Source organism: Lissotriton vulgaris, chromosome 10 (genome assembly GCF_964263255.1).
Source record: "Lissotriton vulgaris chromosome 10, aLisVul1.2, whole genome shotgun sequence".
NCBI lineage: Eukaryota > Metazoa > Chordata > Amphibia > Caudata > Salamandridae > Lissotriton > Lissotriton vulgaris.
Genome location: NC_141698.1, coordinates 14243341 through 14257436, shown reverse-complemented (window position 1 = coordinate 14257436; position 14096 = coordinate 14243341). Strand labels below are relative to the sequence as shown.

The window sequence follows — 14096 nt, the reverse complement described above, 5'->3', positions numbered from 1 at the left end:
GCGAACAGCTGCCTTGGCGCCTGTGGTCTTTCTTCCCTGATCCCTAGTCTCCGGTTCAAACTCCTCTGCCCCAGCTCCTCATTGACGATGAGGCTGTGACTTTGCTGCGGACTGCCTTTCTCCCCCCGGACTAGCTGGCTATGGCAGCCCTCTACCCGGACTTTCGGACTTGGACCTTTGTGCTCCCCGCCATTTTCTTTTTATGACTCGCTTTTTCTTCTACCTTTCTCCTCCGCCATTTTAGCGATCTCTGACCCCGCCTCTGTCCTAGCGACCTTTCTATTGGCTCTCCTGTTGCCTCTGACACACTCCTCGCAGTCTTACTCGTTACTATCTGCTTCCCTCTCTCGTTTGTCTCACTTTCCTGCCCTTCTCTGTCCCTCCCTTGGTGCTGTGACTGCATCCTCTCTCCGACTGAATCCCCCCTCCGACCCCACTTAATGGAACTCTGCTTTTCTGAATATAGAGACCTTTGTACTCTCTACCATTCCTATGTGACTCTTAGAGTATATCCATCCGTATTCCTTCCCTATGTATATAGAGATAACTCCTATCACTAGTATATGCAGTAGACTTGTGTACTCTCTACCATTCCTATGTGACTCTTAGAGTATATCCATTCGTATCCCTTCCCTATGTATATAGAGATAACTCTAATCACTAGTATAGGCAGTAGACCTTTGTACCCCCCACTCTCAGTCCTCACTTCCATTACTGCACCCCCACCGCCACTAACCTACACCCAGCCTCCACCTTGCTCTCTCCGCCCTCCACCAACCCCCTCTCTACCTCATCCACACCGCCCCCGCCCAAACTCTCTCTCCTCCCTAACTCCGGCCCGTACATGGACAATGACATCATGAAGCCATGCACGTACACCAGCCTACCCCCCCTCCTGCTCGCTAATTCACAGGTCAGTCATGCACCTCTGATTCCCGCTCCCACCTCCGTCGCATGCCCCACGCTGGACAAGATCATGGCCACCCTCATCCAGGTCAAAGAAGAACTGCACACCATCAAAGAACTTCTCTCCACAAACCCCATACAACTCTCACCCAACTCAACCCAACCCACCAAGTAGCTCAAGTGCACTAATTACACTTGAACCACTACTTGGACTCTTAAAGAATATTCACAGACCTCACTCCCTGTTCCACCTCATTGTTTATCTGTATTATCTGTATTTTTGATCTATATCGATTTGTGCTATCTTTACTGACTTAGCTGTTTGACTAAGTTCATGTACTCTCTCTATGTAAAGCGCTCTGATATCTGCAAAGATCTTGTTCGCGCTATATAAAACTTTCAAAATAAAATAAAATAAATAAATACTCTCCACCATTCATATGTGACTCTTAGAGTATATCCATTCGTATCCCTTCCCTATGTATACAGAGATAACTCTAATCACCAGTCTCTTCTTTGTGTGACTTTTCATCTTGTACATTTGCATTTTTTTCTGTTTGTATCTTTTATGTAACGCATGTAATCCTAAGTCCTTATGTTTTGCACCTGGTTCTTATGTAAAGCGCTCTGACACCTTCGGGTAAAATTCGCGCTAAATAAAATCGCATTAAATTAAATAAGACTGTTGCTGTCGGTGCCAGGAGGCGCGTGATCCGCAAGACGCACAGAAAGAGGAAGTGACGCGCCTTCGTCACGAGACAGTGCTCGACGCCGTTGCTAAATATCTTCCTCTAAACGGGAACCAGTCACTTCTGTACACGCGCCCTGCTATGCCGGCCCAAGTGCCACTGATCCGTCACTTCCGGGGTAACAGTTGTCATCCTGGTGGACTGGAGCTTCCTTTCCGGGTCAGTCTTTCCAATGGCCCATCACAGCAGTCACGGGGCGGAGCGATCGCCCGCCCCTCCTTGACACCGCCCCGTAACATGTCAATCTGAAGAAGCTGCGTTTGGGATTGGCTGCCGCCGCCTTCAGTTACCGAGGGGCGGGGTCGGTGCCTCCAGTGGAAGTGTTTTGGAGCCGAGTGAGGAAGCAGCACAAGTGTCCAGGTGCGGGAGGGCTGCTCCGGGAGGTAAGGCCTGCGCGAGGGAGGGGGTCTCTGGTCCGGGCTCCACCCTGGAGGAATGAAAGGCACCCACAATCCGCCCCCCACCCGGGATGGAAGGCACCTGTTGCCCCAACTCAAATCTACCCCCCCTCCCCGGAGGAAAGAAAGGTATCTGTCCCCCCTCCCCTCCCCCGATGAAAGGCACCAGAGGCCCCACTCTCCAGGTGAGGGGGCCCCTGTTGCTGCAGCCTAACATCTGCACCCCCACCGAGGGTTGAAAGGTAGCTGTGGTCCCACCCCAGAAGCTGCCCCGCCTCCAGGTGAATGCACCGATCGACACACCCATGAAGGCACGCTGCCTGGTCCCTTCCGCCCCCTCGGTGGTTCTTGTATGATCGGGGCACACCTGGCCCCACTCACTGCAGGGCAAAGTGTGCACTGGGTGAGCTGCCCCTCTGGGGGGTTAACATTGTATTTATATAGTAAAGCGCGTTGTGTTTCATGCCTCTGACCCAGCAGAGTTGGGGTGTAATTCCCTTTTATGCTGGTGACATCCAGGCCGGCGCCCCCCCCCTGAATGTGAGGGGCGCTCGTCCCCACCCTGCTATAGGCGCTTCCTGCCTGTCACGTGGCGGCCTCTGCTCCGGGGGTCAAAGGGCGCGCCCCTCGATGGGACATGAAGTGCTGCCTAGCGCTGCTGCCCCCCCCCCGTCCTCTCTCTGATCCTCTCGGTCCCTTCCTGCCACCCATGCGGTGTTGGGCGCCTCCCTGCCCCCCTCCTCTGAGGGTGTAGGGGCCACCCTCCTGTAGGTAGGTAGCGAAAGTTTCTTCTAAAAAGGGAGTTCAAGTTTGGTAACCATTTATCTACTCCATGAATCCTGGACCACACAGCTATAGGTGTTGCACCTGCTCACCCATGTGAGAAGGTATTTCGCTTGTTACGTTGACACTGCCAGTGTTCTATCAGTCAGCTAAAATGTAGTGCCTGCACTAGGTACAAACATCTGTTTTCAGTTTAAATGAGTACCCCCCCCTATTGCGATGCAGTATAGTGTATGATATTTATAAAGAAGGGGATTTGTACACCGAGCAAGAGGTCCGCTCCTCACCGACCACCACTCGTGCCTTGAGGCCCATGTGAAATCACACAGACTCCTTCGTAACTTGATCCCTTGCATCTTCCCCATTGTCCATGTACAGAGAGTCATTTTCAGCTTTTCTTCAAAACAAATTGATGTTCTTGCTCTCCTATGTGACCTGCATGCTTTGACTCTTCCAAAGCTGGGGGAACCTCTGTAACATTAAAACTTTCCCACGCTCCAGACAACTTTCTTCCACACTTTGATTCATGGTTAACTACTTGCTCTCACCTTTAGGTTTTAGCAACATTATCATATTTCTACATTTTCTTTGAGGTTCCTGCAGAGCTGTGTGTATTTGAGGAATCTCTGATTAGTAATGGATCAGTTTCGCCTCGTTCAGACCTAGCCTGGACCCATCATAAACACTTGAATCTTTATATTGTTGTGCATCTTCAAGAGATTGTCTGTGAGGTGATGGTGAGGCGTATGTCTGGTATTGAGCTCAAATAAACTATGCCTGTGAAGCGCCTACCTTACAACCTCCTGTTGCAGTGTCCAGTTGAGCTGGCCTTTGCTTATTAGGGACCATTAGCTTGTGAGGCATTTATTGAGCCTCATACAGGGAAGGCATACTTGTACTATAATCCTTTGAGGTGAGACGTGCAGGGCCTTACTCCAGAGATGGCACATGTCTTTGAGGAACATTTGTGAGGTGAGATGGTCTATACCGATGGGGAACCTTTGAGGGTAAACTTACGGGTGCTTACTTCAGAGATGGTGGCCATTACCAGGGCACAAGCCCTAAAAAAAGAAGTGGGGGGACGCTGACGTCACAACAGAAAGTGACGTCACGAAAGGTGGCCTGCACTCAGTTGCAGTTTATAGTTATCAAGCTCCTGGTAAAATAAGTGGGGGATGCCGTTCACCCGCGTGGTACCCTGACTCGAGCCCTGGCCTGTTCCAACGAGTAGTCTTTAGGGTATTTAAGGCATTTCCTGGACCTTGTCTGTTGAATGCCCTTACCTCTATGGGGCTTTGTTGAAGTGAGGCGTGTGTTTCAGACTCAGTCCCAAAATCATTCACATCATGCTTTTGAAAAACAAGATGACAAAGTAATTGTATAAACTGATACCATATATCAGATTACGTTTTGAAGGAAGCATTTAGGTTGCTCATCTGCAGGTATACATACATTTCTATAGGTGTGCAGTAGATGATGTGTAAACCTAGTCTCAGCCTTGTTCCTGTTAGATGCTGCCCTACCCAATGCAGAATTTGCTTATACCACAGTAAACTGCACATCCTCCTGCCTGCTCTTGAATTTGCATGGTTGTTCAGTAACTTTTAATTCTTTACAGAGTTGAAGATACACGATGAGTCTCCAGTGGACTGCAGTTGCAACCTTCCTGTATGCTGAAGTGTTTGCTGTTTTGTTGCTCTGCATTCCATTCATCTCTCCTACAAGGTATGTCCTTGTGTTTGTGTTTACATTTTTTTCCCAGGAAAACTGCAAAGTAATGGCTGTGATTTCCTTGTTTGATCCCACCATGACATTTTCTTTCTTGATGGAGATGACTGGCCTTTTCTCCACATAAAAAGTTGTACAATGAGTGGCAGTGATGTGCTTACCTCTGACAAATGTAGGTCAGAGCATTGAATTGTTTTTTCTTGCGTATCCCCTTTGGAAGCTGATATATTTATTTTAAATTACTTTTGTGCGTTGGTCCAAATTGAACCTCTTTACGTGATCAAGTAAGAGGTATAAAAGATGATTGATGCACCTTGTTTTATTGCCGCTTTAGTATGGTCTCCTTAAAGATGCTGAAATCTCTTCGTGGGTGATTTGAAACTTAGTCTCAAGGTGACAAATTCAGTCCTCCGCAACTTCAGAAGGCCTCTGCCTTCTGAAACTGGATTGGCCTGTAATACTCTGAAGAGGAGTGGTTGCCCATGGTGGATATTCATGACGGAGGTCTCAGTGAGGCCGGATTAAATTCGGTTTATTTAAAATACGACATGGCTGGCAGTTGTCCATAGCGAGATCTAGAGAAACGCCGCCTAATTCCAAGCATGCTATGTTGATGTGACCTGCCGAACTGTGACAGTTTGCATTGTATGGCCCTGGTCAAACTGAGCAACGTACAGAAGCCAAGCTGAGCCTCATACGCAGGCTTCCAATAGGATGGTACCACTACATATCTGCGGTGTACCCAACAGGGCCTATCATTGGAGTGTATATTGAGAAAACGAAAACAGACTTAACACCCAATGAATGGTTGAAAGAAAAGAGACCATGGTGTCAATTAACATTCAAATTATAGACTGACCAACTGTCCATATTGTATATTCCTTGCTTTTACCTGTCAGTTCCACTAATCTGGGTCAATCGATCAGTAGATGTTTCGATTGCTACTTGTCACCTGTGAGGTTAACCAGGCAAAGTGGTTAGTGTCTACTTTGTTCCCCTTTCCTAGTAGAAAGCTCTTTGCACCCATATCCTCTCCCCCGTGAGACACAAGGCCTTCTCTTGGGGAACTATTCTGATAACTTCTCTCTTGTCCCCTTCCACATCAATTAGACTTGTTTGAACATCGAATGCTACTGTTTTCTGAAAAATATAGGGTTTTTGATTTACTGTTACTGTAGTCCTCTACTAGTGGAGACTTGACTTTCAGCACTTTTTATATCGATTGATATTTTGTTAGCTGTTGCTGCTTTCAGTTTGTGTTACTCACAAATACATATTTATAAAAAAATCATAGTATCTTAGACTGTTTTTTTAGTAAAAAATAATTCACTGAGTTTGTTTGAACTGCCATCTCCCACAGTTCTGTGTATCTGCGTTTTCTCCCTCGCCAAGATAACTTTGCAAGATACCTCCCACCTCTTGCACATGACTGTGGGTGTCAGGGAACTGGTGGGGAAGCAAACACCAGCTCACCATGAAGGCCTCCTCAGCTGATGAATAAAGGGCAAGTGGTATTTTAGCTTCTTCAGTTTGTCCATTCAATTTTCCCTATTGTCTTAATATTGAAGGTAGGAGCCTTTTTTCTACCTTCCACTCGTGGCTGCATGCTTAGGGCATCTGTACATCCAGCGTGCTCTGTGTTCACGCGTGAGCTGGGGAGAGGAGGCGCGCACTGTAAGTTGCCTTTGCGTGCCACCACTGTGCTCGCGCCCTAGCTGGGTGAAGTCCGTGGCAGAGCAGAGACTCAGTTGCCAGAGCAGCATGGCTGTCTCATAGATAGCGTCAGCACACAGCCCTGCTGCAGCCCATTTCAAGACGGCCACAGTGTTACATTGCCGACATGTTCAGTTTATGTAGTTCTTTATCAGTGTCCAAGTTAACTGTGGTCTTCAGTGTCAGGACAGTGCCAAGAGGTAGCAGGACATGGCTCGCGTGGCAGATTTCCGCTGGAAGGTTTTGCAGGTCAGGGCCAGGTCCAAGTGCTCAAGTTTGACCTCCCCTTCATCCCTCCTGCAGACAGTGCTAGTGCCCAATGGCTTGCAGGTTCTGATTGTCTTTACTTTTTATGTTTTGCCTTCACAGTGCTTGCACCGTATATTGGATTTTCTCCCCACTTTCCAGCAGAAGCACTTGTGCAGCTCCACTGTACACCCTGCCCTCCCTCAGTGTGGTCAGGGTTCCCCCACTTTCAGAAATAAGCGGTGCCTCGCCTCTCGGATGTACAGTGTTACATTCTTTTATCCAAATGAAAGTTTTTGCTTTCCAGAAGCAGCTTTACACCCCCAGCAAACCCTTTTTGCACCCCTTGGCTGGTGCCCACTCCCCGGATGGACCGCTTTACAACTGCCCTTTTCTAAGTGTCAGCCCGCCTGTTCAGCAGGGAAAGAATTGTTTGTTCCCATGCACCGTCGGTACCCCACTCCAAACCTTTGCAGGTTGATTGCTCCCCGAAGTCACCCTTCATGAAACACTCCCCTGCCTTCTCCTGGTCTGTGTGATCACAGTATTGACAGGACACCCAACCGGCTTCTGTAGCTACACTCCAAAAAAAGTTATATTACTTTATCACAGTACCTTATTTTTAGGTTTCGCCCGCACAGCGCTTGCACTTTGCTTGTGACATCTGTTGTATTTAATATAAATCTTAAAAGGGGCTTCAGTAACTTATATTGCACAACTGCTCACCATGCTACAACCTTCAATAAACAGCTTTTTGTCAATCACATAGGTGAAACCTATTGCATTTACAAATGTTTGTTTATGAATGGGCATCCAATGACTTGATGCCTGGTGAGATGCTGTTGTTTCCTTGTGGCGACCAAAAAACGAGGCATGCTGCAGCATTTTGTACAACGCTGCAGTCCAATGGTGCGATAGTTGGTTAGGCTCTTGTAGAGAATTGAAATAGCCGAGCTGCTAGAATAGAAGCCTTTGGACAACAGTTGCCCCGTTCTTTGAAGGTAGACAAAGACTTGTTTTGATATTGGCAGTATAAAGAAACTTGAAATGGACAGCTTGTCCAGGACTGTAAGAGTAGGCATACACAATCCCTCACCACTAGTTGGTGACATGCTTCATCATTGGGTCTCCGCTGGGGTGGCCGAATGCCGCCCCAGCGTGCTACAACGCCTGATTTACAGCGGAGCGGGTTGGTGTTGAGTGCATACAGTGATTTAACTCCAAACATGTGCAATATATGTGAGTGCAGAATTAAAAAATACAAGATTGAAACCCAAAAAAAATATTTAATGCGGACCAATCTGTGTATTGAGATTAAAAACGTGGTTGGGCGGACAATAAGATTTTTCGACAATGAGACTGGGCTTGTAGTTGTCCATGACTCTAGGATAAGGTGCAGGATTTTTTTTTAGATGGGTAATTAATGCTCTTTTTTTAGTAGACGGAAGCCAGTGGTAAGAAAGAAATTGCTAATGTCCTCCAGGAAGGAAGAGATTGAAAAGAAGAATCGTAATGGCAATCATAACCGGTAGACTCCTGAGCAAGGTGTCTGTTGGACAGTCAACAGTAACGGCTGACGAAGATTGTGCGAATACTGTACAACTTATGACTCTTACAATGACGACAGTGCAGAGGTGGCAACCGACTGATGTCATCAGCAATGCTGTCCTGTCCTTTGTTTAGGAACCTAGCTGTTTAACGTGTGTGTGTGTGTGTGTGTGTGTGTGTGTGTGTATATATATCAACTTATGATGAGCCACGTTTACAGGACTACGACTACCAGCATGCCTGTAGACACGCCCACTGGGGCGTGATTCTATGTATATAATTAAACTGGAGTTCTTTGTCACCTGATTCCTGCCTCTTCATGCCAGTGAACAAGAGCGCCTAATAGCTTGAAACGCGTATGGCTTATGGATTGCGTGGTACATGCTGCTGACACTGCCGCTTACGAAGTGGTGTGATTCCTGGTGGGTGTGGCTCCTCACTTGGGCAACCTTGGTTTTGTATGTTTAGCGGCTGGCTCTGCCGCGAGGAGCCCCCGACGCCTGAAAGTGGATCCTAAGTGCTGGGAATCACTAGCGCTGTTTGGAACTGATGGAGCCTCGCTCGTAGAGGCATTTGGCAGAGTACAGCAGCTGTGTGCACACAGACTTCCCCCCTACAGGGTTTTTTATCATAACTGAGTGGCAGGACAGGGGCCACTGGGTTAGAGAACTGATGAGCCACGTTTACAGGACTACGACTACCAGCATGCCTGTAGACACGGCCACTGGGGCGTGATTCTATGTATTTAATTAAACCGGAGTTCTTTGTCACCTGATTCCTGCCTCTTCATGCCAGTGAACAAGAGCGCCTAATAGCTCGAAACGCGTATGGCTTATGGATTGCGTGGTACATGCTGCTGACACTGCCGCCTACGAAGTGGTGTGATTCCTGATGGGTGTGGCTCCTCACTTGGGCAACCTTGGTTTTGTGTGTGTGTGTGTGTGTGTGTGTGTGTGTGTGTGTGTGTGTGTGTGTGTATATATATATATATATATATATATATATATATATATATATATATATATATATATATATATATATATATATATAGCAACTTGTGTCAAAACTTTATATTTTGTTCTGTTTAGCGAATGCTTTCCTGGCAGCACCATCCAGCTTTTGCTTGTTTTCGTAGGAGGTGACTCATCTGATGTCTGACTTGTAGTAGCATGATCAGAGAGCACTCTTTGGCCAGAGGATCAGCATATTCCAATATTCTGAATCGGACAGTACATTCCCCTTTTTGGATTTAAGTAGCTGATGGCCAGGTGGTCTTTCTGTATCCTAAAGTGTTTTGGCGGGAAAAAAATGATCTTGTGCATCACTTGGGATCATGTCTAGCGTGCAGACATACAAGCATTTAGTTTGTGGATATTCTTGCGCACGATCTGCTGCTTTTTTTGAAAAGATTCCTTGACCTTAGTCTCGGACAGGGTGATAAAGAAACACTGGTTTTCGTAAAAAAAAAAAAAAGGGAAAATGCAACAGCAGTTCTTAGTCACAAACAGTACTTGTAGCAAGAACATGTTGAGTTTTGAACCGAAAAGTTTGCAGGCCTTGCTCTAGTCTAGAGGATTCCCTTACACGAAGACTGGAGTAGAAAATCTTCTGCTGGATTCCTCCGGGAGGAGTGGGGCATGTGAGCCGTTTCACATTAGTGGCCAGAGCTGTGGCCAGACTTCATATATGTGGTGACTGTTGTTCTGTACAACCTGCATTGTTGACTTTGATAGCCGAGGCTTGACGGTGTTGATTGAGTATGGCCAGTGCATGAAAACATGAACGAATTCTAGTTCATGAGGTTGTTTCATTCTGAAAAAATACCCTCACCCCTATTTGGAAGTGGGCATGGCTTCAAAGCATTTTAGTCTTATGTTTTGATGTTCAGGGAATAAACCCTTCCATTTATTCCCCACGTGATACTTCTTGCTTGTGATAATCTCTGCCACGTGGCAGCTTAAGTGCAAATCTTTTCCCACTTTGAAATTGCCTTTTCTGCATTGTGAAAGAACAGTCCTTTTTGCAGCAAGCTTGTCTAAGGTTGCCATTGCACAAATCTAACGCAATCTTTACTTTGAGGAAGTTGGTGAAAGTTTTAGACAGACAAAAAATTGTCTAAAATCATTCATGTATGGAGTTACATAACCGTTGTGAAATGAAGATCTAAAAATGTGACTCGTTAAACCAGAGTTGCTTTGGCTGCTGCCCGCTCTTACTCAAGAGCTTGCTCTTTAGTGTCCTGACCACAGCAGTCCGCTGTCTTCATCTGTGATTTGTTCCTCCACTCTGTCAACTTTTATGTTCTTGATAAGCCCACTTTTAAGACTGAGTTGTATATGTCTCCTTGTGGTTCCCAAAAAGATTTTTTGGGGAAGGGGTGTTATGATATCTAGTTTCACTGTGTATTTTCTGATGAACTGATACCGCTGTAAGATCCCAGTAGGGAATAGTTCCCGCTGTGGTCGCCACTACGGGGGTCCATGTCATGCTGATGGAGTTGCGTGTTGCTGGTTTGTAGGAGCGGAGTGTGGAAACATGCTCTTCTGTATTGCTACACAGGTTGTGCTTGACAACGCGGGTACCTGCCCTCTCTATCCATTTGCACTTTTTTATTCAGCTCCTATGGGTTATACGGTGTAGTACATCTCGGTGTTTAGCCAGGACTGAATATTTTGCTCTGAAGTATGTTGAAATGCTAGTCGCACAAAATAAAGTATACTGTACACAAACAATAACTCTGAACTTAAATGTAGTTGACACTTTCTAAAAATGTTTTTGAAATCCTCCCATAAACTACATTAAATTGTTACCTATTGATTACCTTTTTTTTTTCTTCATCTACTCCAAGTATGAAATGCTGGTTAATTAATTCCCTTTGTTTCATACAATTCCAGGCATTGCTTGGTAATCGTGCTCTAACCTTTGGAGTGCTGTTTATGTATTTTTAAAGTCCCATCAGTCCCACTTCGTCCTAGGGGTTACGTGGCCATCCTTGGACCAGTTTTGAATAATTTCAGCTATCTCGTAATCCCAATCTAATATGAAAGTCTGATTTATTTTTCTTTCCTTGGTAATCCTTTTGTTCCAGGGATTCTGTCGCCCGATGGAGATAGTGGCCGGATTCCATAATCTTTATGGAACACAACACCAAGTAAATAAAGACTGGCTAGTACCAGTTTTCTGTACTAAAGATATCCAAGGCATTCTGTCATGTCTGCCGATAAAACCCTCCTATTCTTGCATCGGGATGGCGGAAATGCCCCCAGACACCACATGATCTCCGTACCATTCAGGGCATTCTACACACGGAGGTACCCTCTATCCATGACCTCAATAAATATTCCCATAACACCCTCTGCCCTGCCTTTTGGGGTTCCCACTGACTTCCCTTTTCAGCATGTGCCCTCTTCAAAACCAGATTTTCCATTGGCAAAGCTAACTTTATAGACTGGGAGGACTCTCTGGCTAACCAGCTCACCATCTACAATGGCTCTCAGCACACCCACAGCCAAGACTCCATTCTACTGGGGATGGAGTGCGAAAAAGAAAAAAAACAAGGCAGCAGACCTCTGTCGTTGCATTCAGGATTTTCAACTCCTTCTCTGTATCCGTCAGGATTGACCCAATTCTGCTCCAATTTGTGAAAGACCTGGGAGATGCACCGCTTTAGGTTTCAGCTTTTTTCAATGAGCTTTATGAGAACCATTGGAGCTCAAATGGGCACATATACCCACCAACAGTACTCCCAAATCTCCCCCGCCCCCATGTTCCCATGCAGCATGTTCATGTGTTCTCAGAAGTCCAGCCATGAGTGGCCTCTGCTGTATGTTTTAGTATATCTCCCCCACTCCGAGGCTCCCATTATGCAGGTTAGATATACATCACTGCACTTAGCAATCCTAGCACCGTCTTACATGGCTCATAAGCCCTCTAAAGTCTTGGTTGAGCCTACATAAAACTGGGCCCAATAGTTTATTATAGATTTGTTTTCTGTAGACAATATATTCTACATGTAACCATCCTCTGTCGTTTTAGAACCCATCCAATCACTTGTGGAGTGTGTCTTTGCCTATGAATCCTGCACAGTGTGTCACTGCTTTTAGACTAAGATGAATACAAGCCTGCGCAGAAACATGCATGCATATATACTTAAGCACTCTGGCGAGGGGGTTAGGAACGGGCACGCCTTCCTAATCTTCACTGAAAACAGAGACCAGGGTAGCCATGTCTCTACAGCTCATGGATCTTTGGACTGAAAATACTGTGTGTGTTTGGGAAAAGGCCATTGTCATCCAGGTATTAGTGCAAGCTCCTGCACTCCGTGTTCCCAGGGCAGCATGGCCTCGGTTGTCCGCTCTTGATCATTTGGTGTGAATGTCAAGAAGGGCGTTGGAGGAGATGTTAGCCTAGGACATAGGAGGCAGGATATGAGATGAAACATTCTTGTGGCAGAGTGAAAATAAGAGCAGTGAGGGATGTTAAGCTATTTGATGTGAAGCGATGCTGTGACCAGCACCGGCATGCGCGTCAGACTGACTCTAGTCCACCAGCGGTATGAGAGACGGACATATGTGGGACTCTGGAGCGAGAGGACTGAAGCAGAGCCCAGTGATTGGCTTGGATGATGACAGTGGCACAAGTGCAAAAGATTGTGCACAGATCCTCGGACACTGCAGAAGAAGCAGCCGGTGCAGACATGTTTATGATGAGGCAACCGATGAAAGGCAGGGAGCTGGGGGGGATTGTCTGAGGCTGATGAAAGTAGCCAGTGGAAGCCAATAACGATAAAGCAGAAAATGGAACACAGTCTCAATCTTTGCCGAAACCATAACTGACCACACAACGTGCTTTGCTGCCATTGACTCCGTATAGGAACCTGCCCTGTCTTCTCAAGGACCAGACAGACTTTCCAAGGATTCCCATTCGATATGTTAATTTGAGCAGGTTGTGAGATTTGTTTTTTTTTATTTTTTTGTGTTGAGGTTCTCCATCAATGGGGTGCTGTGTTTGTTTGCAGTCGGTGTGCACTAAAGAGTTGTGTTTTTTTGCATTACCCCTCTCCTGCACTGGATCATTCCAGAAACCTCTCACCTACTGCCTCCACAGCCAGCACACTATGGTGTAACATTCAAGACACATCCTTTCAGTACGCTGACATTTGGGACCAATCCAGTTTTTTTCTGCCCATTGACGAGTCATGGTCAGCATGTGTTGTAGTATTATTCCTGGGAGTGAATGTACTGTTTAGGCCTGTTTTAGTCCGCTTTCTTTGGCGAGTGGTCTTGTTTTATGTTCTGCCTCTGAAAACACTGTGTCTGGGGTTTGTATGCTGTTGAGAAACTGACTGACCTGTTCAGGATGGCTTGTTCGGAGTTAACCCATGGCTTTTGTTTGCAGGTGGCAGAAGATCTTCAAGTCCCGCTTGGTGCAGCTGGTGGTCACGTATGGAAACACCTTCTTCGTGGTTCTGATCGTCATCTTGGTGCTTCTTCTAATTGGTAAGGACAGTGGAATTTGGTCAGGAACTATCTGTTATTTTACAACCTGTCTTACGCCTACTTTTATTTCTTCTGTGAATCCTGGTGGCTTATCTCTTTGTCTGAACTTCAGCATTCACACATTTCCAACTTAGGTTTGTGTGTTTCCTTTACAACAGCCATCGCTGTTGGAATGGTCTCTCCCCAGAACAGGCTCTTGACACACAATATAAGTAAGTGGCGCGTGCTTCATGTGCAAAAACTGCCCCCACCCACACATTGTGTCATGCTTCATCCTAGTGTTCTGCGGGAGTACCTGGCGTTCACATTCATCGCTGGTGCAGTGGAAGCAAGTTCACCCATGGGTGGTAAAAGACACTGTGCAGTTCTATGCCAGAGGAGTCGCTTACGCTGCAGTGACTTAAGCTGTATGTGAAGCTTTGAAAAGCATCCAATTATAGGACAATCACCTAGTACTGGATGTTTTTTTGCGCCTGCAGCTCTCTCTGGCATGTACGTCAGATCACTTTTCAAACTACTGCCGAAGT

General features: G+C 46.3%; 1 protein-coding gene across 4 annotated transcripts in view; it reads left to right on the top strand.

Annotated features, from left to right (window-relative positions):
- Positions 1-14096, top strand: part of BCAP31 (B cell receptor associated protein 31) — a 164279-nt gene that overhangs the window by 72525 nt on the left and 77658 nt on the right. The window contains exons 1-3 of one of the 4 annotated variants that reach the window (XM_086940219.1): positions 1903-2038; positions 4455-4561; positions 13469-13569. In XM_086940219.1, coding sequence (XP_086796345.1) covers positions 4470-4561; positions 13469-13569 — 193 coding nt within the window. In that variant the 5' untranslated portion in view covers positions 1903-2038; positions 4455-4469. Of the gene's footprint in view, positions 1-1902; positions 2183-2321; positions 2457-4454; positions 4562-13468; positions 13570-14096 lie in introns of those variants that run through there. The other 3 variants (XM_086940222.1, XM_086940220.1, XM_086940221.1) reach the window with 3 other exon arrangements.